We start from the raw sequence: 24,365 nt of genomic DNA, 5'->3' as shown, positions 1-24,365 counted from the left end.
CTGTGGACGTCATTCGTCTCTCCATTGCCCAGAGATTTCACAGTCCATTCATACATCTGTAGAATATCGATTTGCTTCCAACACATTTATCCCTCCACTGTCCCAGTAACAGACAGCCACATAATATCCAAGTATCTCCAAAATCAACAATTCTGAGCTAAATATCATTCTACATGTGCCTCTGTGGACATGTGAAATGTCCTTAAAATATGCACCCAACAGCAAATGCCAGCTCTTAAGTGCATCTTTCATTTACTTACTGCCAAACTGAACACTGCATTCGCCGCACCAGTTTCTTCCCCGCCAACAGTGCAAGAGGACCCCCATACCTCCCCAATACCCCCAACATGTGGGGTTACCCAGTTTGGGACTGACAGGTACACAATGCTATACTTAAAATGGATAAGCAACAAGGACCTATGTACCGCACAGGGAACTCTGCTCAGTACTCTGCAACAACCTAAATGGGAAAAGAATTTGAAAAAGAATAGATGCATGTCTATGTATAACTGAATCACTTTGCTGTATGCCTGAAACTAACACAACGTTGTTAATCAACTGTACTACAATGTAAAATAAAAAGTTTAAAAAAATGTGGGATTACCCAGCCTTCCAATCTTTGCCAGTCCGATGGTATATTAGCTTGCTAGGGCTGCCGTAACAAAGCATCACAAACTGAGTTGCTTAAACAATAGAAATTTATTGTGTCATGGTTCTGGAATGTAGAAGTCTGAGGTCAAGATACTGGCAGATTTCCTTCTGAGAACTGCGGGGTGGAGGTCAGGGCAGAGTTGGGGGGACTTGGTGCGTGCCTCTCTCCTAGCTTCTAGCGACTTGCTGGCAATCTTTGGTGTCCCTTGTCTTGTATTTTTAAATTATCTTTTTATTAATTTTTAATGGAAGTATAGTTGACTGAAGATGTGTTAGTTTCTGGTGTACAGCAAAATGACTCAGTTATACATATATACATTCTTTTTTTATATATTAATTTTATTTATTTATGGCTGCGTTGGGTCTTCGTTGCTGCATGCGGGCTTTCTCTAGTTGCGGCGCGTGTTTCTCACTGTGGTGGTTTTTGTTGCAGAGCACAGGCTCTAGGCGCACGGGCTTCAGTAGTTGTGGCTCTCGGGCTCTGGAGCACAGGCTCAGCAGTTGTGGTGCACAGGCCTAGTTGCTCCGCAGCATGTGGGACCTTCCTGGACCAGGGATCGAACCTATGTCCCCTACCCTGGCAGGTGGATTCTAAACTACTGTGCCACCAGGGAAGTCCCTCGTATATATATTCTTTTTCATGTTCTTTTCCATTATGGATTATTACAGGATATTGAAGAGAATAATTTTTAAATGTGTACACGATCATTCAGCTAGCGGGTGCAGAAGAGAATCTGAACCCTAATCAGCCCAGCTATTCTAGACTCGGAGCTCTTACTACTGTGCTCTCCCACCAAATGTCACTCCCCAACACCGTCCACATTACTGCTCTCCCTGGGTCTGTTTCCATCAATCAACACACATTCTCAATTCCCCTCTATTTCTTCTACTCTCCATTCCAAACCACTTGGCTGCATTTCACTGACCCTACCATTCACTTTCTTCTTTACTTCCTCTCATCAAAACTTACTGAAGGGCCTCCCTGGTGGCGCAGTGGTTAAGAGTCCGCCTGCCGATGCAGGGGATACGGGTTCGTGCCCCGGTCTGGGAGGATCCCATATGCCGCAGAGCGGCTGGGCCCGTGAGCCATGGCCGCTGGGCCTGCGCATCCGGAGCCTGTGCTCCGCAACGGGAGAGGCCACAACAGTGAGAGGCCCACATACCGCAAAAAGAAAAAAAAAAAAAAAACTTACTGAATTATTTTTAATACCAACTCCAATTCCTCTCCTGTCATTCACATCTCTTTTTGATTGTGTTCTATTTATTTTTTTAACATCTTTATTGGAGTATAATTGCTTTACAATCGTTAGTTTCTGCTTTACAACAAAGTGAATCAGGTATACATATACATATGTTCCCATCTCTTCCCTCTTGCGTCTCCCTCCCTCCCACCCTCCCTATCCCACCCCTCTAGGTGGTCACAAAGCACTGAGCTGATCTCTCTGTGCTATGCGGCTGCTTCCCACTAGCTATCTATTTTACATTTGGTAGTGTATATATGTCCATGCCACTCTCTCACTTTGTCATAGCTTACCCTTCCTCCTCCCCGTGTCCTCAAGTCTATTCTCTACATCTGCACTTTTATTCCTGTCCTGCCACTAGGTTCTTCAGAACCTTTTTTTTTTTTTTTAGATTCCATATATATGTGTTAACATACGGTGTTTGTTTTTCTCTTTCTGACTTACTTCACTCTGTATGACAGACTCTAGGTCCATCCACCGCACTACAAATAACTCAAATTTCATTTCTTTTTATGGCTAATATTCCATTGTATATATGTGCCACATTTTCTTTATCCATTCTTCTGTCGATGGACACTTAGGTTGCTTCCATGTCCTGGCTATTGTAAATAGAGCTGCAATGAACATTGTGGTACATGACTCTTTTTGAATTATGGTTTTCTCAGGGTATATGCCCAGTAGTGGGATTGCTGGGTTGTATGGTAGTTCTATTTTTAGTTTTTTAAGGAACCTCCATACTGTTCTCCATAGTGGCTGTATCAATTTACATTCCCACCAACAGTGCAAGAGGGTTCCCTATTCTCCACACCCTCTCCAGCATTTACTGTTTGTAGATTTTTTTTTTTGCGGTACACGGGCCTCTCACTGTTGTGGCCTCTCCCGTTGCGGAGCACAGGCTCTGGATGCGCAGGCTCAGTGGCCATGGCTCACAGGCCCAGCCACTCCGCGGCATGTGGGATCCTCCAGGACTGGGGCACAAACCTGTGTCCTCTGCATCGGCAGGCAGACCCTCAACCACTGCACCACCAGGGAAGCCCTGTTTTTGATGATGGCCATTCTGACCAGTGTGAGATGATATCTCATTGTAGTTTTGATTTGCATTCTCTAATGATTAGTGATGTTGAGCATCCTTTCATGTGCTTGTTGGCAATCTGTATATCTTCTTTGGAGAAATGTCTATTTAGGTCTTATGCCCATTTTTGGGTTGGGTTGTTTTTTTGATATTGAGCTGCATGAGCTGCTTGTAAATTTTGGAGATTAATCCTTTGTCAGTTGCTTCATTTGCAAATATTTTCTCCCATTCTGAGGGCTGTCTTTTTGTCTTGTTTACGTTCTCCTTTGTTGTGCAAAAGCTTTTAAGTTTGTGTTCTATTTATTTTAATTGCATAACTAAAGGGGGAAGTTCACCAAAACTAGGGGAAAACCATAAACCCCGCGGCCTAAACACCCTCTGCATCATTCCCTTCCCCAAGAGTAACTCTTCTGTAGTTGAATTATTGTAATTTGGTTCCTTTACAAAGAACATTTCCTTGTTCATTTTTTGCTGCTCCAAAGGCTTCAGCTCTCAGAAACTCCTAGAACGTTAGACTGAAACTCCATTAGGAACTGCCTCTTTGCCCAATTTTTTTTTTTTTTTTTTTTTTTTTTTTTGCGGTATGCGGGCCTCTCACTGTTGTGGCCTCTCCCGTTGCGGAGCACAGGCTCCGGATGCGCAGGCCCAGCGGCCATGGCTCACGGGCCCAGCCGCTCCGCGGCATATGGGATCCTCCCAGACCGGGGCACGAACCCGTATCCCCTGCATCGGCAGGCGGACTCTCAACCACTGCGCCACCAGGGAGGCCCTACCCAATTTTTTTGTAACGTGGCATGCAGGACCTTAGTTCCCCGACCAGGGATCCAACCTGCGCCCCCTGCAGTGGAAGTGCCAAGTCTTAACCACTGGACCGCCAGAAAAGGCCCTCCTCCTTGCCCAACTTGACTCTTCCTTCTTTTTATAAATTTTATTTATTTATTTTTGGCTGCGTTGGGTCTTTGTTTCTGCACACGAGCTTTCTCTAGTTGTGGCGAGTTGGGGGGGCTACCCTTCCTTGCAGTGCATGGGCTTCTCATTGCAGTGGCTTCTCTTGTTGCGGAGCACAGGCTCTAGGCACGTGGGCTTCAGTAGTTGTGGCACGTGGGCTCAATAGTTGCGGCTCACAGGCTCTAGAGCGCAGGCCCAGTAGTTGTAGTGCACAGGTTTAGATGCTCCGTGGTATGTGGGCTCTTCCCTGACCAGGGCTCGAACCCAAGTCCCCTGCATTGGCAGGCGGATTCTTAACTACTGTGCCACCAGGGAAGCCCGCCTCTTACTTCTTGGCCTCTCCTTGTATTTGGTACCAGTGAGCTCTCCTTAAACACGCCTGGACAGCTGCTCCTGCTCAGTGACCCAACTCATCCTCACTGCCTGCTCCCTCTTTGCTAAGGGCCAGATCATGGGATGTGCCTCTCTCAGTAGACCATGAGTTCCTTAAGACCAGAAGCTATGCCAAGTGAAGGGTAAATTGGAGTTTTTGTCCTATTTTTGCAATTGTTCTCTTTGACATTGATTTGAAATAAAAACCAATATGCAAAACAGAAGGAAAAAAAAAAAAGACCAGAAGCCGTATCTTACTAATATGTATATCATCAGCACAGGTCCAAAGAAAGAGTCAACTTCTGTGAACATTTGTTAAATAAGCAAATGAGTGGGTAAATACACAAGGAACCAGGAATCCACTGAGAGATATGTGATGCGTCCCAGATTTCTTCACGGTTGACAAGGCTTCTCTATTCTTGAGTCTTTGCGGGGGCTCCAAGGTGATGAGTGGCGTGGGTACATAAGTAGGACAATTCACGAAACCCCATTTTCCTTAAGGGGCACTTGAACCCTGGAGTCCACACAGCCAGTTCTGGCTCTGCTCTCTGGACAAGGTGAAGGTGGCATACACACAGGGCCATTTTGAGGAATCCTCAATGGTGCAGGACAGGAGTGAATCCCCGCTCCCTGTCAGGGGGTCCCGGTGTAGCTGAGCAGAAGACTTGGAAGACTCTGGTGGGTCTTCCTCTGGGGGGGCCTGCCAGCATGAAGATACAGAGTGAGGGGAGGACACCTGGGGGAGGGAGCAGGGGAAGGAGGAAAGACTCACACGCATGTCCATTTGTCTGTCCTCCTCAGGCAGGATATCCACTGAGACATCATGCAAGAAAAGAGGAGAGGATAGGCTTCCAGGAGAGCCTTCAGATTATCCAGTCTTGCCGTCCAGAGATGGGTGACTGAAATTGGGGAAGGGCAGTGACATCACGCCCGGTGAGGTTTGCCCCAACCTTCCCGGCTTCTCCTACGATGCCTTCTATCTTCCCCACCCTGGCTACCCCTACTTCTCACTCCTCGTACGCTGATTTTCTTCCTGGGAGTCCATGTCTGCGCTGGAGCTAAGGGAAAGGAGACAGACGCGTTAAGGTAGGTCTGAGAAATGAGACAGACACAGCAACCTCTACTCAGAGTCCACGCTTTCCTACCTGTCATCATCCACGTGGTTCTTGGTGTCATCCTCCGTGGCTCCTACAGAGAGTCCATGATCAGAGTCCTGGTAGGGGACCCACAAAGCCCCTCCCCACACTCCTCCCAGGTTAACTCTTCCCCCTCCAGGACGTACTGTTTTTGGCTCGACACCAGCACCGGCAGAGGAGTAAGGTAAGGAGGAAGAGGAAAGGTAGAATGCTGATGACTGAAGTCACAATCACAATGGGAAGGTATCCATCTCCAGGAGGATTTAGGTAGACTTCAGGTAGATCTAGGAATTAGTAAACAGTAAAGATCTGTTATTGATCTCCTCTTGGATTAATTCATCCATTCAATAAATATTTATTGTGTGTCTTCCATATACAAGGCAAGTTACTGGATGTTTTGGAAACTGTAGTGAATCTACCCAATAACAGAGTCTAGACATGTGAACCAATACACAGAAGTTGTTACTCTTATTATATGATAAAACTATCTACCCTGCATTATAAGAGAGATTTCTTTGGGAGATGATCCCTGAAGGATAAGAAACACAGAGATCTCCGAAGTGCAAGAAGAACTGCCTTCCAGGAAGAGGGAACAACATATGCAAACTCACAGGTGAGAAGGAGTTTTGTGTGACCCACACACAGAAAGGACAAATGGTACTTAATGTGAAAAATGGCTCTTGGTAAAGATAGAAAGGTCAGGAGATATCAGCAAAGGTCCCAAACACTGGAAGCTGAGGAGAAGAGTCTGGATTTAAGTCTAAATGTAATAATGACCCACAAAGGGATTAACAAGCAGTGAGGTTGTAATTTTTTAAATTACTACATTTCTGGTGTGATAAATGAATTTAAGGGGCCAGGTGGAAAGTGGAGGGACAATTAGGGAACATGCTACAGGCAGCTGCATGACAAATGATCATGTAATGACAATGTGGTGGTGATGAAAAATAAAAGGGAGTGGATTTGAAGAGTTTTTGAGGATAGAAATGATGAGCTTTGAGATGTAGAGATGGAGCAGATGGGCACTGAGCAGAAGAGGGGCACCGTATAGCATTCTCAATGAACTGATCATTGGAGAGGATGGATGGCATCTATTGAGATGGGAAGACCAATACAAGGAGGAGGTTCTCAGATTTGTTGAGAGTTCTGCCAAGATTCTCATTAGGTGTCTGAGCAGATGTCAAAGATTCCATTGGATAAGAAATTCACAGGAGCATTTTTGACTGGAGTGAGTGATAACTTTGATAGCCATCACCAGACACTGGATGACTGAAGCAGATCATCTTTAATCTACCCATTTTAATCCAATGTTAGTCTTCCCTGTCAACTTAAGAACAAATATCATTGCTTGGCATTATAAAAACTCTCAGCAAAGTGGGCATAGAGGGAACATATATACATCAACATAAAGACCATATAAGACAAACCTACAGCCAACATCATACTCAACAGTGAAAAGCCAAAAGCATTTCCTCTGAAATCAGAAATAAAGACCCGGATGTCCATTCTCACCACTTTTATTCACATAGTATTGGAAGTCCTAGACACAGAAATCAGACAAGAAAAATAAGCAAAAGTCATTTGAACTGTAAAGGAGAAGTGAAGCTCCCTGTTTGCAGTTGACATGATACTATATATTAAAAAAATCCTAGACACCACCAAACTAATACTAGAGCTCATCAATGAATTCGGTAAAGTTGTAAGATGTAAAATTAATATACAGAAATCTATTGCATTTCTATACACTAACAACAAAATATCAGAAAGAGAAATTAAGGAAACAATCCCATTTACCATTACATCAAAAAGAATAAAATATCTAGGAATAAACCTACCTAAGGAGATAAAAGACCTGTACTCAGAAAACTATAAAACATTGATGAAAGAAATTGAAGACGACACAGAGAGAAAGATACATCATGTTTATGGATTGGAAAAATTAACACTGTTAAAATAGCCATAGGGCTTCCCTGGTGGCGCAGTGGTTGAGAGTCCGCCTGCCGATGCAGGGGACACGGGTTCGTGCCCCGGTCCGGGAGGATCCCACATGCCGCGGAGCGGCTGGGCCCGTGAGCCATGGCCGCTGAGCCTACGCATCTGGAGCCTGTGCTCCGCAACGGGAGAGGTCACAGCAGTGAGAGGCCCGTGTAACGCAAAAAAAAAAAAAAAAAAAATAGCCATACTACCTAAGGCAATCCACAGATTCAATGCAATCCCTATTAAAATACCAATGGCATTTTTCACAGAACTAGAACAAATAATTTTAAAATTCTTATGAAAACACAAAAGACCTCAAATAGTCAAAACAACCTTGAGAAAGAAGAATAGACCTGGATTTATCACACTCCCCACTTCAGTCTATACTACAAAGCTACAATAATCGAAACAGTATGGTACTGGCATAAAAACAGACATATAGATCAATGGAACAGGACAGAAAGCCCAGAAATAAACCCACTTAATCTGCAACAAAGAAGGCAAGAATATACAATGAAGAAAAGACAGTCTTTTCAATAAGTGGTGCTGGGAAAACCAGGCAGCTACATGTAAAAGAATGAGGTTACAACATTCTCTAACACCATATACAAAAATAAACTCAAAATGGATTAAAGACCTACATGTAAGCTTGGAAACCATAAAATTCCTAGAATAAAATATAGGCAGAACACTCCTTGACATAAATTGTAGCAATATTTTAAAATCTATCTCCCTAAAAGCAAAGGGAAAAAAAGCAAAAATAAACAAATGGGACTTAATTAAACATAAAAGCTTTTACACAGCAAAAGAAAACATTGACAAAATGAAAAGACAGGGATTTCCCTGGTGGTCCAGTGGTTAAGAATCTGCCTTCCAATGCAGGGGACTTGGGTTCGATCCCTGGTCGGGGAATTAAGATCCCGCATGCCGCGGGGCAACTAAGCCCTCATACCGCAACTATCGAGTCCACGCACCACAACTAGAGAGCCCGCATGCCACAACTACAGAGCCCATGCACTCTGGAGCCCATGCACCACAACTACACAGTCCACGTGTTCTGGAGCCTGTGCACCACAACTAGAGAGAAGCCTGCGTGCCACATCGAAGAGCCTGTGGGCCACAACAAGAGATCCCACGTGCCGCAACTAAGACCCAATACAGCCAAAAATAAATAAATAAATAAAGATTTTTTAAAAAATGAAAACACAACCTACTGAATAGGAGAAAATATTTGCAAATGATACGACCAACAAGGGGTTAGTACCCAAAATATGTAAACAGCTTATACAAAGCACCAGCAAAAAAACCCAAACAACCTGATTTAAAATGAGCAGAAGAACTGAATAGACATTTTTCCAAAGAAGACAGACAGATGGCCAACAGGCACACGAAAAGATGCTCAATATCGTTAATCATCAGAGAAATGCAAATCAAAACCACAACCAGGGACTTCCCTGGTGGCGCAGTGGTTAAGAATCTGCCTACTAATGCAGGGGACACGGGTTCGAGCCCTGGTCCGGGAAGATCCTACATGCCACAGAGCAAGTAAGCCTGTGCACCACAACTACTGAGCCTGCGCTCTAGAGCCCGTGAGCCACAGCTACTGAAGCCCATGTGCCTAGAGCCTGTGCTCCGCAACAAGAGAAGCCACTGCAATGAGAAGCCCGCGCACAGCAACAAAGAGAAGCCCTCGCTTGCCACAAGTAGAGAAAGCCCACACACAGCAATGAAGACCCAATGTAGCCAAAAATTAATTAATTAATTAATTAATTAATTTTAAAAAAACACAACGAGACATTCTCTCACACCAGTCGGTATGGCTATCATCACAAAGACCACAAATAACAAGTGTTGGCAAGGATGTGGAGAAAAGGGAACCCTCATACACTGTTGGTGGGAATGTAAATTGGAGTAGCCACTATGGAAAACAGTATGGAGACTTCTCAAAAAACTAAAAATAGAACTATCACTCCTGGGTATACATTCGAAAAAAAATGAAAACACAAATTCTAAAAGATACATGCACCCCAGTGTTCATAGCAGGACTATTTACAACAGCCAAGACATAGAAGCAATCCTAATTGTCCATCAGTAAATGAATAAAGAAGATGTGATATATAGGTATACACAATGGCATATACACAATGGCATATTAGTCATTAAAAAAATCTTGCCGGGCTTCCCTGGTGGCGCAGTGGTTGAGAGTCCGCCTGCCGATGCAGGGGACACGGGTTCGTGCCCCGGTCCGGGAAGATCCCACATGCCGCGGGCTGGGCCCGTGAGCCATGGCCGCTGAGCCTGCGCGTCCGGAGCCTGTGCTCCACAACGGGAGAGGCCACAACAGTGAGAGGCCCACATACCGCAAAAAAAAAAAAAAAAAATCTTGCCATTTGTGACGACATGGGTGGATCTAGAGGGTATTCTGCTGAGTGAAATAAGTCAGAGAAAAGACAAATACCATACGCTCACACTTATATGTGGAATCTAAAGAACAAAACAAACAAACAAAATGAAAATAGAGTCACAGAACCAGAGAGAAATAAACAGGTGGCTGCCAACATAAGTGAAGGGGTTTAAGAAGTACAAACATTAAGTGATCTAATAAATATATTACAGGGATGAAATATACAGCATAGGGAATGTGGTCAATAATAATGTAATAATAACTTTATATGGGCACAGATGGTTACTAGACTTATTGTGGTGACCATTTCATAATGTATATAAATGTCAAATCATTATGTAGCACACCTGAAATGAATATAATATTTGTACTTCAATTATACTTTAATTAATTTATTAAAAACCTATGCCAAACACATAGTACAATTTCAAGGTCACATCCAGGGCTCAGTATATCTGGAATATGAAAAAATTAACTTACCTCTTGGTGGAGTTAATAAGATTAAAATGAGATCATATATACAAAAGCTGAGAATAGCCCTTGGCAATGGGAAAACCTCAATAAATGTTATCTAGCAATTGTAAACATTACGCAATGACCCCTAATCTGAGCAAAATGTTGTCTGAGCTTGACATGCACTGTATCGTAACTGATGCAACACCATTCTTTTTTTTTTTTTTTTTTTGGCCATGCCCCGTGGCTTGTGGGATCTTAGTTCCCCAACCAGAGATTGAACCCAGGCCATGGCAGTGAAATCGCCAAGTCCTAACCACTGGACTCCCGTTATTTCATTTTAGAAAGAAGGAACTTGGGACCCAAATGCAGGAAAACTGCTTGCAAAATGTCCCAGAACAAGTAAATGTTGAGGTCTTCATTTTACTGCAAGTCTGCCTCCTGAGCAAGAGTACCTTCCTTATGAACAAACCTTCCATAGATGAGGGAGACGGAAGCAGTTGAGGTGATGGCAAATGGAAAGGACACACAACACACCCAACGGGTGATGGTCCCATACCCACAGGGGGATCTGGTGCCCGTACAAATGTCCCCAGTTCTCTGTGCCTGCGTTGTGAATGTCGACCTCAACTGTGTTCCCTTTCTGCATTATTTGAAAACCTGGGCATTCCCTTCTTGACTCATCTGTGCTGATGGGGAATAGCAGGGGATCAGGAAGCTTTCTAGAGAAGGGGAGAGGTTTTCCACCGAAGATTGGCATAATGGTGAAGAATTAACACATAAAAAATAAATAATACGACGAGTGGATGAAGAGGTGGTGCAGGTTAAAGGCTGGGATTCTTTCAAGGCTACTCAAGCTCATCCCTCAGTCCACTCAGCCCAATTCAGAGTTCTCTAGGCAGAAAAGGGAGAAAACACTCACCCGTTTGTGCCCGAATCCTTTGATCCCAGCAAAACACTAAAATAGAGAAAGACTTGGTAAGAGATGTCTCCCAATAATACAGTGATTCCCAAACACCTGAGCTCAGGGCATCACATCTAGACCAAACTGAAGAAAAGTGGCCCTATGGGTGATCTCTCTATAAATCACCGGCCCCAGGACCTCATAAAGGAAGAGTCCCACAAGAGGAACCCAGGTTATAAACCTCTAATCTACATCCTCTTCCCTCACCAGCCCCCCCCAACAACTTCCCTTGCCCCACTCACCAAGTCCAAGCAGAAGAATGACCCCCAGGGACATGGCAGTGCCTAAGCCCACAGCTCCACACCACGCAGCACAGCCAACTGGGCAGCAGATCTTCGCAGCAGGACACACCCATGGATGCAACAGCCTGGGGCTTTAAACCCCTTGCCGGAGAGTGACAACATCCCCTGCTAAACAAAAAGGGGAACCGCTGCTTGTGCAAGGCTAAGGCTTTGCCTCTCAACCCTCCACCGTATCACCCCGCTGGGCATGAGTTACTCTGTGGGTTTCCTGCTGTGATCTTACAGCCACAAAGACGTGGGAGATTTGTGCCATGCTCTCCACAATGATTTGTTTATCTACCATAGAAGAACTGAAGGAAGCTTTACCCACCCCCCAAAAAATGAGGTGAAATGTAGTTCGAAAAGACTGAATCTAATATAGGAAACTATTAGGGATGGTGTTGCAGACCCAAATCAAACTAGAGAATTTGGTGGAGAGCAATATGGGTCCAGGCAAGATGCCTGGAAGACCAGTTCTTTTGTACGATATGGATTCTCCGTAGTAATAGTAGGTATGAAAAGGTTCAACCAAGAGTAAATTTTGCCTGAATGGCTGCATTCCAAGGTTTATGTCCTGACCAAAAATCTCTGATGGGGGCATTAATATCAACTCACTAGAAATGAGTGTTTAGTTTGCTTGGGATGATCAATGACCTTCCTTTAATCTGAGAAATATGTAAATTCCTGAGTATTTGATGTCTTATATAGGGTTCTTTTTTTAAAATGAATTTATTTCTTTATTTTTGGCTGTGTTGGGTCTTCATTGCTGCATGCAGGCTTTCTCTAGTTGCGGTGAGCGGGGGCTACTCTTCATTGCAGTGCGCGGGCTTCTCTTGTTGCGGAGCATGGGCTCTAGGTACACGGGCTTCAGTAGTTATGGCACGCAGACTCAGTAGTTGTGGCGCACGGGCTTAGTTACTCTGCGGCATGTGGGATCTTGCCGGACCAGGGCTCAAACCCACGTCCCCTGCCTTGGCAGGCGGATTCTTAACCCACTGCACCACCAGGGAAGCCCCCCTGTAGGACCTTTTGAGTCACAGTAAGGACTCCTGGGTGAGAGGAACAGTAATGGAGACTGAATGAATCAGGGAGAAAAAGAGACACAGAGGAAACAAGGGCAAAAGTGGAGAGGCCTCGAGCTCCCGACAAGCGCAGCAGGACAGGAAGGACGCCTTCTGGGCGTTAGGAAGACGTGCTCAGGTCAGATCGGGAGGCAGCGGGTGGAGGCGCCTGCCCACTCACCACCTGGGCTCTCTTCCGTCCCAGGTGTGTACAGAAAACCCTCCCTCTCGGCTCACCAGGGCTGCTCCTCCAAGAAGACCCCCTCTAAGAGGCTCAGGCTGCGGCATCACTCAGAGACCTGGTCTGACGCATTCGCTCTTTCCAGGAACGGAAGAGTAGAACCTAAGCTCCAAGTACAAAGCTGGGGCTCTTGAGGCCGACGTTCCTGTGAATGCCATCTTCCTGATGCACCCGGGGACCTACAGATGCTACCACGGTCTACACAAGAACTTCCCCTACCTCTGGTCAGAACCCAGTGATGTCCTGATGCTCCCAGAGAGAGGTGAGGGGTCCCCACGCTTCCCGCCTGCTCCCGGCACTCCCAGACTATGGCAGCAGCTAGCTAGAGGCAGGTCTTTTGCTTTAAGTTAATGAAAATTAAATAAAACTTAAAATTCACTTCCTCAGCTGCAATAGGCACGTGATGTGCCCTGCAGCCACTGAGTGCCTAACGGCTCCCATATGGGGAAGCACAGCCCTAGAGAATCAGTAGTAAAACTCAAAGGATAAAGGACATTTCCATCAGTGTATGAGGGGCTATGGGGCAGAGCCATTTTCAAATGTCAGCTTGTTGACCTGTGACCAAAGAGTGCCTGATGGGGACTGCAGACCCAGTGCTACTGGGGTTGAAAACATGGGGCAGAGATGGAGGGGACCTTAGCCCTGAAAAAGCAACAGTGAGGGGCTTCCCTGGCTGTCCAGTGGTTAGGACCCAAGCTTCCACTGCAGGGGACACGGGTTCCACCCCTGATCAGGAAACTAAGATCCCACAAGGCTCAGCCAAAAAAAAAGTATTAAAACAAAAAACAAAAAACTTCATAAAACCCAAAACAACCAAAAGCTGGCTTTTAAAAAATTAATTCCGTTAATTAAAGCTTCCACCTTTAGGGACTTCCCTGGTGGTCCAGTGGTTAAGACTTCGCTTTCCAATGCAGGGGGTGCAGGTTCGATCCCTGGTCCGGGAGCTAAGGTTCCCACATGCCTGACAGGAATGTGGACTTCCCTGGTGGTGCAGTGGTTAAGAATCCACCTGCTAATGCAGGGGACACGGGTTCAAGCCCTGGTCTGGGAAGATCCCACGTGCCGCGGAGCAACTAAGCCCATGTGCCACAACTACTGAGCCTGCGCTCTAGAGCCCGCGACCCAGAACTACTGAGCTCACGTGCCACAACTACTGAACCCCGCGCGCCTAGAGCCCATGCTCTGCAACAAGAGAAGCCACCACAATGAGAAGCCCGCGCACTGCAATGAAGAGTAGCCCCCGCTCGCGACAACTAGAGAAAGCCCGCGCGCAGCAACAAAGACCCAACGCAGCCACAAATACATAAATAAATAAATCTATTTTTAAAAAGAAGCAATATTGTAACAGATTCAGTAAAGACTTTAAAAATGGTCCACATCAAAAAAAAATCTTTAAAAAAAATTCCACCTTTAAAAAAAAAAAGAAATAAAAGCAACAATGAGTAATATTGTTGGGGCATATCCTGCTCTAGGTGAAGTTAGTCTGAGGTGAGGGAAATCAGGGGCAGCCCCAGCTATTGAGCATACTTCTCATAATCCTTTTAGACCTTCACCTCGACACAGTATTGATAAGTTACTAGAAGAGCCCTGTATTAGTTTCCTAGTGCTGCCCTACAAATTACCACAAAGTTGGATGCTTGAAAGAACAGGAAATTGACATTATGCCAAGTGAAATAAGCCAGCCACAAAAAGACAAACACTGTATAATTCCACTTCTATGAGTGGTCAAAATCACAGAGACAGAAAATAGAATGGTGGGTGCCAGGGCCTGGGGGGATGGGGACAAAGGAATGGGGAAATATTTAATGGATACAGAGTTTCAGTTTTGCAAGATGCCAAGAGTTCTGGAGATAGATGGCGGTGAGGGTGGCACAACAGTGTGCATGTCTTTAATACCACTGACCTGTACATTAAAAAGGATTAAGATGGTAGATTTATGTTATATGTATTTTATCCCAATAAAAAATTGGAATTTAAAAAAAAATAAAAAATTTTAATTGTAAAAATGTACAATTAAAAAAAACTATTCTCTCACAGTTCTGGAGGCCAAAATCAAGGTGTCATCAGGGTTGGTTCCTTCTGGAGGCTTTAAAGGAAAATCCACTCCATGCCTCTATCCCCGCTGCTTGCTGGTGGATGCAATTCTTGGCCTCCCTTGGCTTGTAGATGCATCACTGCAATCTCTGCCCTCCATTTTCTCCTTTTCTGCCTCTAATAAGCACGCTCATCATTGGATTAGGACTCACCCTAATCCAGGACTGGAGGACTTAAGATCCTTCCCTTAATTACATCTTCAAGACCCTTATATGGAATACCAACTAAGGTCACATTCTGAGATTCTGGACAGACACATCTTGGGAGGAGAGAGGGGCACTGTTCAACCCACTACAAGTCATTATCCCCTAAAATGCTGTTTCATTACTTGGAAGAAAAAAATCAGTCCTAGGGAATTCCTTGGCTGTCCAGTGGTTAGGACTCTGTGCTCTCACTGCTAAGGGCCCAGGTTCGATCCCTGGTAGGGGAACTAAGATCCCACAAGCCGTGCAGCGTGGCCAAAAAAAAAAAATCAGTCCTAGAAGTAACCATTGCCTTCAGCTAGGGCTTATGATCTGGTGAGAGGAGAGCAGAATAGTTATACTCCTATCCACCCACTGACCGACTGCTTTTATGCAGTTAACAACCTGAACAACGCCATGCCATGATTCTGGTACTCGGGAGTTCTCAGTTCAAACAGGGCTACCTGGCTGAGAATAATCAAACCGAGCGGATGAGAAAACAATTGTGATAGGCAGAATAACTGTGCCCCAAAGATGTCCACACCCTCCTCCCCAGAACCTGTGAATCCGGTACCACCAAGGGGAATTACGGTTGATTTAAGGTTGCGAATAAGGAGACCACCCTGGATTAACCCAGCAGGCTGAGTGCATCACAGGGGTTTTTGAACGTAGAAGAAATAGTGTCAGAGTGATGTGATACAGGAATGACTCAACTCGTCACTGACAGATTTGAAGATGGAGGAAGGGGCCGTGAGCGAACAAAGTCAGGCCGCCTCTGGAAGCTGGGCCAGGCAAGAAAACAGATTCTTTCCCAGAACCTCCAGAGGGCATGCAGCCCTGCCAACACCTTGATTTAAGCCCAGTGAGACCCATTTGGACTTCTGACCTCCAGAATCATAAGACATTAGTGCTGCTGTAAGCCACTAAGTTTGTGGTAATTTGTTACCGCAGCTGTAGGAAACTATGATGATTTTCGAATCTGGGGCTTCTGTTAAGACTGTTAGGTATAAAATAAGGTACAAGGATATATTGTACAACACGGGGAATAGAGCCAACATTTTATAATAACTGTAAATGGAGTGTAATCTTTTAAAATTGTGAATCACTATATTGTACACCTGTAACATATAATATCGTACATCAACTATACTTCAATTTTTAAAAACAATTTTTGGGAATTCCCTGGCCATCCAGTGGTTAGGCCTCCACAATTTCACTGCCAAGAGCCTGGGTTTGATCCCTGGTTGGGGAACTAAGATCCCGCAAGCTGCGTGCCTCGGCCAAAAATAAATAAATCAAATTTTTAAAAAGTCTGGGGCTTCTGGGGACTTCCCTGGTGGTCCAGTGATAAAGACACCGTGCTTCCAATGCAGGGGGCGGGGTTCCATCCCTGGTCACGGAACTAAGATCCCACATGCCCAGCGGTGAGGCCAAAAAAAAAAAAGAGTCTGGGGCTCTGATGTGAGACTGGGCAAGTTTCCACATCAGGAAGTTCTCTGTCTCTGTCCCCAGATACTGCCCCTGGGAACCACGATGCAGAGAACGTCGTCCGCTTGGCTCTGGCTGCAATGTTTCTGGTGATCCTGGGGGTCTTCCTGGTTGATGCCTGGTTCAGCAGAAAGGATTTCAAGAGGAAGTCAAGAGCTCGTTAGCCTCAGCCAGCCATGGAGGAGCCCTCGTAACTGTGAACCACCCCCCAAGGTTCTCCGCTGCACAACGCCTCATTCGAGTGCACAGCTCTGGCCACTGCTCATGTTCATTTTGGGGAGACCCTGGAGTGGAAGATGTCAAGACAACGGTGGAGGCTGGCAGGGAGGAGTCATCAGCCCTTGGTTCAGTCCACAACTTCTCCCCCCCACGCCAGCTTCCCTGTGCTTCTCCATGCTCTCTGGCACGTGTGATCCCAGGCTCTTCCGAAATCTTCCATCCTCAGCTTCGGCGGTTCAAGACAAGTTTGCTCCTCTCTCTGGCTCACTCCCCTCTGCCTTCTCCTCTTCTCAATTCCATTTCATCAGATCCACCAAACCTTCACCGTCAGCCTACACCTTCTCTTACCATTGCCTCCAACCCCGGGAACATCCTCCTGGTGTGTCACCTCTAAGGAGATGACCCTCTCCTGAATTTCCAGCCCCAAAGAGCTCCTTGGACGGACTCTCATTTTAAGCTCTCTCTTGGACACGTTAATGATGGTTGGTCCTGGCCACGTGAGGAAAATAGTGCCTATTCGTGAGGTATTGTGTTTATCTCCTGCCCCTCTCTCTACTGTCTTGCTGCAGGTGCTATGGTGTCCCCACTGGCTGGGGTCCAGGCACGTAAGTCCCATCCACCCACATTTCACTATGCCCTCATTGGACACTTCTCCCATACGATGTGTTTTAAAATAACAGCAAAAAAATAAAATAAAATAAAAATAACAGCAAAATAGCGTTGGTGCTTACTAACAGCTGCAAAATGTTCCTTTCCTTGGATGCACCATTATTTGCTTAAGATGACCCGTATTGCTGGCTTTTACATTGTTTCCAGCCTTGCTGTATTAAAGAAATGCAATTGACATGCTTTTACAGATGTAATCAACACATCATGTCTCCCACATGCATATATATTCATAGGCTACATTTTGAGGGAGGAATTGCTGAGTCTGCATCTGTAAATTGAACAGATACCAACAAGGAGATTCTGCCCCGAGGAAGTTCCTAATGGTGTGTGTAAGGGGGGGAGATAAATGGAAAAACTATCCCCAAGCCTGGTCACAGTTTTGGCTTCACTCCATGTTATGGGCTGGAGTGTAAAGGGCAATACCCCCCAAAGATGCTATCTTTCACTGAACATCTTAAGCTCCGTTATGTATTTAGTTTAAGGCCACTCATTAAATTCTGAAGTTTTTCTCCTGCATATACCTTTTTTTTAAAAAACGGATTCTTTTGCCTAGTGCAAGGATTTGCCCTCCTTAAACACAGAAAAGGCATTCCATAAATATATTTCCAGGTGGCAATTCCACGTAGCATAATGTTTTCAAGGTTTATCTATGTTATGACATGTGTCAGTGCTTCGTTCCTTTTTAATGACTAAATAATATTCCATTGTGTGGATAGACCACCATTCATCTGGTGATGGACACTTGGGTTGCTTCCACTTTTTGCCTGTTGTGAATAATGTTTTTCCGAACTTGGGTGGAAAACAATCTGGCAGTTCCTCAAGTTGTTACCACATGACTTAGCAATTCTGCTCTTAGGTGTATATCAACTGAATTTTTGGATTCTCATTTTTGGAGGGGGGGTGGGTGGCTTCTTTTGGTGGCAATGTTTGATAATTCCTATTTTTGCCCATGTATTTCTATGAACAGAGCTGTTGGCTTTGGGGTGATTTGCACATTTCTTGTTCGATGTATTCCTAAATATATATTTAATGCTCGTGATTGCTACTATAAAGTTTTTAGTACAAGGGTGCCCTCTGCTGTCAGGGTAGTGAAGTACAGCTTTTTACTAGATGACTAGCAAATAGGGGGAGTTTAAATCCTTGATTTTTTTTTCCCTTTTTTTCTTACAAAATCCTAATTTTTCTTTCTCTCTCCTTTTTCCCTTAGCCATGCAGTATACAAAAAGTACCTCTCTCCTTTAATTTCATTTCTCTTCTCTCAAAGGAGGGTCACATTTCCAAGACCGTAGTAGTCAGTGCCCTGATCTGTCTGAATGCTTTTTTACTATTTTCACCTTTCTCTTTCTGGTGGTGGTTTTCACACAACTACTATGTATAAAATAAATAATGTACAATGATATATTGTACAACACAGGGAATATAGCCAATGTTTTATAATAACTATAAATGGAGTATAACCTTTAAAAATTATGAATCACAGGACTTCCGTGGTGGTGCAATGGTTAAGAATCCACCTGCCAATGCAGGGGACACACGTTAGGAGCCCTGGTCCGGGAAAATCCCACATGCCACGGAGCAACTAAGCCCGTGTGCCACAACTCCTGTACTCTAGAGCCCGTGAGCCACAACTACTGAGCCCACGTGCCACAACTACTGAAGCCCATGCGCCTAGAGCCTGTGCTCCGCAACAAGAGAAGCCACCGCAATGAGAAGCCCAGGCACCGCAAGGAAGAGTAGCCCCCGCTCGCCACAACTAGAGAAAGCCCGCGCATAGCAACAAAGACCCAACGCAGCCAAAAAATACAAAAATAAATAAATTTTTTTTTAAATTGTGAATCACTATGTTGTATGCCTGAAACTCATAATATTGTAAATCAGCTATACTTTAATTTTAAGTCCAAAGAACTTTTACCTGAACCGTTTGAGACTAAGTTGCAGACCTGATGCCCCACCATCTAAATCCTGATGGTTTTTCCTGCAAACAAAGACGTTCTCGTACGTAACCACAGTGCAATCACCGAAATCAGGACATTAATATAGGGCTGCACCATCTTTAGAGGTTATGCGGGAGACACATTCTCATGCAGTTGGCACAGCCTCCAGCTACGCAGAAAGCCCAAAATATTAAATAAAACCTTCATTATAGATGAGTGACCCTCTGCCCATGGATTCTCCACAGCTGGTCTTGCATTTCATCCCCAGTCTAACTCCCCCGAAATCCACTCCCAGGTGTGGTCCCCAGGTTCATCTCAGCCAGACCCTGCAATGCACCCAGCATGTGAGCTGGGATTCGCCCCAGGTGATGAGGCGGACCTGGAGATGATGAGCATCATCTTGTGAGGCACCTGCTTGGGGAGGGACCACGACCTTCCCTCAAGGGGTGCTGGTCTCCAGCAAGGGGGGTGTTCTCAGGGAAATTGAGAGGCTCAAGATCTTCAGGTTTGTCCACACGAATGACCCAATCCCAGGTCTCAGGTGGGTCCCAAGAATGCTTCTGTCATTTCCTTGGAAGCTCTGCCACTGCGATAACAAGACCCCTTGCCGGATTTTCAGCAGCATCTGCCCTGCAGCATCAGGAGGACCTCTGGATTTCGTGGTACGTCTTCCATAGGAGATAGGCTACCCTGAGTCAGTCACCTGTATTGTTTCCATTACGACCTGTTTCCCAGCACCGTGCCTGTCAGCTGCACTCCACCCCAATGAAGCCCAGGTGAGAACAAGCGAGGCCCCCTGTGCTGGTGACTAGCTCTGCCTGACCCCACCCTCGGTTCGCAGCTCCTGACGCTCACAGACCCGCAAACATATCCAGATCCGCCTCCATCAGTGGTTCTCAACCGAAGGTGAGTTTCCCTCCTCGGGAACATATGGTAATGTCTGCAGACAGTTCTGGGGGTCTCACCCGGCTGGGGGGGCTACTGGCATCTGGCGGGTAGAGACCAGGGCTGCTGCTCGACATCCTGCAGCGCACAGGACAGACCCCTGCCCCACAGCAAAGAATTATCCGGCCCCAAATGTTCGCAGCGCTGGCGTTGGGAAACCCTGATGGAAGTCTGTTACCTTCTGCCTTTCCCTGGGGGGCTTTTGTGGGTTCTAAGATGAGCACATGACCTGAGCCCAATTTGACAAATAAAAGAGAAATGCTTCTCTCCCCGTCACTGGGCAAAAAACAAGAAAACGAGTGGCCCAAATTGGCTCTGGTAGTCATCTCGTGACCCACCCCCCAAAGAGACTGCATTAGCTTCCTCTGGCTGCGGTAACAAATACCAGCACCTCGGTGACTTAGAACAACATAAATGTATTCTCTCACAGTTCCAGAGGCCAGCAGTCCAAATTCAAGGTGGCGGGGTGGGGAACGCACCCTCCAGAAGCTCTGGGGGATTCTGTTCCTTGCCTTTTGCAGCTTCTGGGGGCTCCAGCCATTCCTCGATTTGAGGCTGCACCGTCCGTCTCTGCCCTCAGTCCCCTCACTGCTTCTTCCTCTGCTCTGTCTTCTAAGGACACTTGTTGGATTTAGGGTCCACCCAGATAATCTAGGACAATCTCACCTCGAGATCCCTCATTACATGGGCAAAGAAACTTTTTCCAAATTGGTTCCCATTCACAGGTATTGGGAGTTAGGACTTGGACATATCTTTTAGGGGGAGGCACCCCACCATTCAACCTGTTACAAACACCCAGCCTTGGAATGACGTTGCATTGGTAATTGTCAGACCGTCGTCTTGCAGTAGGAACCTTGATGATGTCGCTGAACTCAAAGCCTGCCACACCCCTGGGCTTCTACTTCTGTGAAATAGCGCTCCTTCTTGCTTTTCCCTGGGGTGAAAGTCAGCTCAGCTTACATCCTTTGAGTATGTCCTGTCATCAGCAACCCAAGACATCCTGACAGAATTCCCAAGCCCCACAGTGAGGTGTGAGGATTTGAGCCTGACTTGGTTTCCCTTTGTGAAGAACCCCCCCACCCCGAAGCATTGTCCTTTCACGTTGCATTCCTGGGTCTGTTTATTATTTTGCACCATCTCCTCTGGGCTTCTGTGGCTTTGGGTTTTGTTTTGCATTGTTTCGTTTGAGACTGGTTTCTATCATCTTTCATCAGTCGGAAGGTCATAGCTAGGTTTGTGAATCACCTCAAAGCCTTCAGAGAAGTAGACAGGGATTAGGTTGATTTGTGAGTCAACATTTGTGGTCCTTGGGGTTTCTGTTTCAGAAAGGAAGCAGATACTCGTTGTGAAGGTTTGTGGTTAGAATTAGCCGAGGTGTGCTGCTCACATTTACATAACAGACAAATCTCCCTGTGATTAGCTGTTCACCTGGGCATTTAGACCGCTAACGCTCCCCCCAAAAAGAAAGTGGGTTCTAAAACCAGACTTTGAATTCCAGCTCCTCTTCTTGCCAACACACCCCCAAGTTTTTTTCTTCTTTTTTAGCGGGTAGGGAGTTTGTGATTTTTAAAATCTGTTCTTCTCAGTTGATTTGCTTGCAAGCAACACTGGTGAAGCTGACTCCTTTTTTTTTCTCCCGTTGCAGAGCACAGGCTCCGGATACGCAGGCCCAGCGGCCATGGCTCATGGGCCCAGCCGCTCCGCGGCACGTGGGACCCTCCCGGACTGGGGCACGAACCCGTGTCCCCTGCATCGGCAGGCGGACTCTCAACCACTGTGCCACCAGGGAAGCCCTTTTTTTTAAATTAAAAAAAAAATATTTTTTTGGCCTCACCACGTGGCATATGGGATCTTAGTTCCCTGACCAGGGATTGAACCCATGCCCCCTGCAGTGGAAGCGCAGAGTCCTAACCCCTGGACTGCCAGGGAAGTCCCTGAAGCTTATTCCTCTTTATTTGAGCAGAAGGGAACGCATGGGAAATCCACTGGGGGTGCTAAGGAAGCAGATTTTGAAAAGGACAGAGTGGTGGGCAGAAAAGCGGGTCCTCCCCAAGGTGCCCACATCCTATCCCCCAGGACCCTGTTACTTCACAAGGCAAAGGGGGGATTAAGGTGGATGATGGGATTCAAGTTTCTAATCAGCTGACTTTCAAGGAGGAAGATGATCCTGGATTATCTGGATGGGCCAAGGGATATCACAAGAGTCCTTAAAAACAGGAGATGGAGGCAGAAGCGGGAGAAAAAAAGAGATATGGCAGCGTGAGAAGGACCTGGCCTGCCATTGTCTGAAGGGGCCACAGGCCAAGAAGTGCAGGCGCCTCTAGAAGCTGGAAAAACGTAAGGAAACAGGTTCTCCCTGGGAGCCTCCAGAAGGAACCATACCTGTTCACTCTTTTTTTTCTTTACTTTTATTTGAGTATAGTTGATTTACAATGTTGTGTTGGTTTCAGGTGTAGAGCAAAGTGATTCAGTTATACATACACACGTATTCATTCTTTTTCAGATCCTTTTCTTTTCTCATATAGGTTATCACAGAATACTGAGTAGAGTTCCCTGTGCCATACAGCAGGTCCTGGTTGGTTAGCTATCTTATACAGTAGTGTGTGTATGTCAATCCCAAGCTCCTGATTTATCCCTCCCCCTCACACACACGTTTCCCCTTTGGTAACCGCAAGTCTGTTTTCTGATATCTGTAAGTCTGTTTCTGTTCTGTAAATAAGTTCGTTTGTATCATTTTTTAATTAGATTCCACATATGATGATATCATATGGTATTTGTCTTTCTCTCAGAACTGTTCACTCCTTGCTTTCAGCCCAGAGAGACCCACTTCGGGTCCCTCCAAGGGCCGCCCACAGCATGGCAGCTGGCGAGTGGGGATGGGCGGGAAGGTCGTGATCCCAAGCATCCTGTTTCCTCAGTGGTTCCTCCCCACCATGCTGTCCCCAGCGTGACTCGGAGATAACAAGGCCAGACCTGAGTCGGTCTGCTCCCGGGGGGCATCCCCAGCACCCTGCCAGGGTCCGGCACACAGAAGGTCCTCAGCAAACATCCAACGGCAAGGAACATGCAGCTGCCATTCTCCAAGCCAAGCGATAATTCACGACCATCCAATGAGGTAGTCAGGTTATTCTGCACAGTTTACAGCTGGAGAAACCAAGGCTCAGAGATGAGACTGGAGGTGTGCAAGGTCCAAAAGGGGACCATGAACTCAAGCATCAGCCAGACAATTTGCCCACGTCCATCCAGTCCCCGACATGGCCCACACCAGAGGGAGCTGATGCCGCACCCCAAAATTCCTGGTTTGGATTCCCAAGGGAGGCATCTGACGGCCCAGCTCACCTGTTGGCAGCAGGGCACACTGCACCAGCCAGCCCCTGGGTCAGGCGCTCACCTGCTGTCCAATCCACTGTGGCCAGAAAGGGGGCAATACTGCCACCTAGAGGGCACTGCAGGCATGGCAGCCAGCATTCTTTGGCCAAGACTGCCACCTAGAGGGTGCTGCGGGCATGGCAGCCAGCTTTGGTTGGTTGCTGTTCCATCTTGGTGACTGCCTCCCTGATGGCTTTCATACCTGCTCCCAGAAGTTATTTGGGGAGGGGCTGTCCCCTCTCAGAGGATCCATAGGACATCTCCAAGCCCACAAGGCGGGCACTTTCAGCCCAAAGCCTCTGGGCTATCTCCTCATCCTCAGCTTCCGGGGCCGGAGTCTTCTCTTTGAGTCCCTCAAAGTACTTTCCAGAAACGCCCTCCAACTCCTCCGCCACGGCCAGGTAGGTGCTGGGCTGGGCTGCCAGCTGGGGGCTCTTGACCAGCAGCCAGAAGATGGGCCCTGCATCGGCCCACAGAGAGTTCAGTCCACACATTCAGAGAGGAAGATACAGAAAGCCCAGCACCACCCCAGGTGGCTCAGGGCCCACGAAGGCCAGAAGTTTCCCTGGAGTCCCACAGAGCTCTCCTCCAGGCCTTTGCCCCTCTGGTTCCCAACACCAGGAGCTCCCTTCCCTGGCACTGCCCAGACAAATAATTCCAGATA

The 24,365-nt window shown here is 46.4% G+C and overlaps 1 protein-coding gene across 3 annotated transcripts in view; it reads right to left on the bottom strand.

The window, feature by feature from the left end:
- Positions 1 to 4,619: 4,619 nt before the first annotated feature.
- Positions 4,620 to 24,365, bottom strand: part of RDH13 (retinol dehydrogenase 13) — a 47,681-nt gene continuing 27,935 nt past the window's right edge. For 2 of the 3 annotated variants that reach the window (XM_060085322.1, XM_060085321.1), the window contains exon 7: positions 22,720 to 24,161. In XM_060085322.1, coding sequence (XP_059941305.1) covers positions 23,917 to 24,161 — 245 coding nt within the window. In that variant the 3' untranslated portion in view covers positions 22,720 to 23,916. Of the gene's footprint in view, positions 5,343 to 5,429; positions 5,473 to 5,566; positions 5,705 to 11,176; positions 11,213 to 11,460; positions 11,629 to 22,719; positions 24,162 to 24,365 lie in introns of those variants that run through there. The other variant, XR_009530688.1, reaches the window with a different exon arrangement.

Source organism: Mesoplodon densirostris, chromosome 19, assembly GCF_025265405.1.
Source record: "Mesoplodon densirostris isolate mMesDen1 chromosome 19, mMesDen1 primary haplotype, whole genome shotgun sequence".
NCBI lineage: Eukaryota > Metazoa > Chordata > Mammalia > Artiodactyla > Ziphiidae > Mesoplodon > Mesoplodon densirostris.
This window is presented reverse-complemented; position numbering and strand designations above follow the sequence as displayed.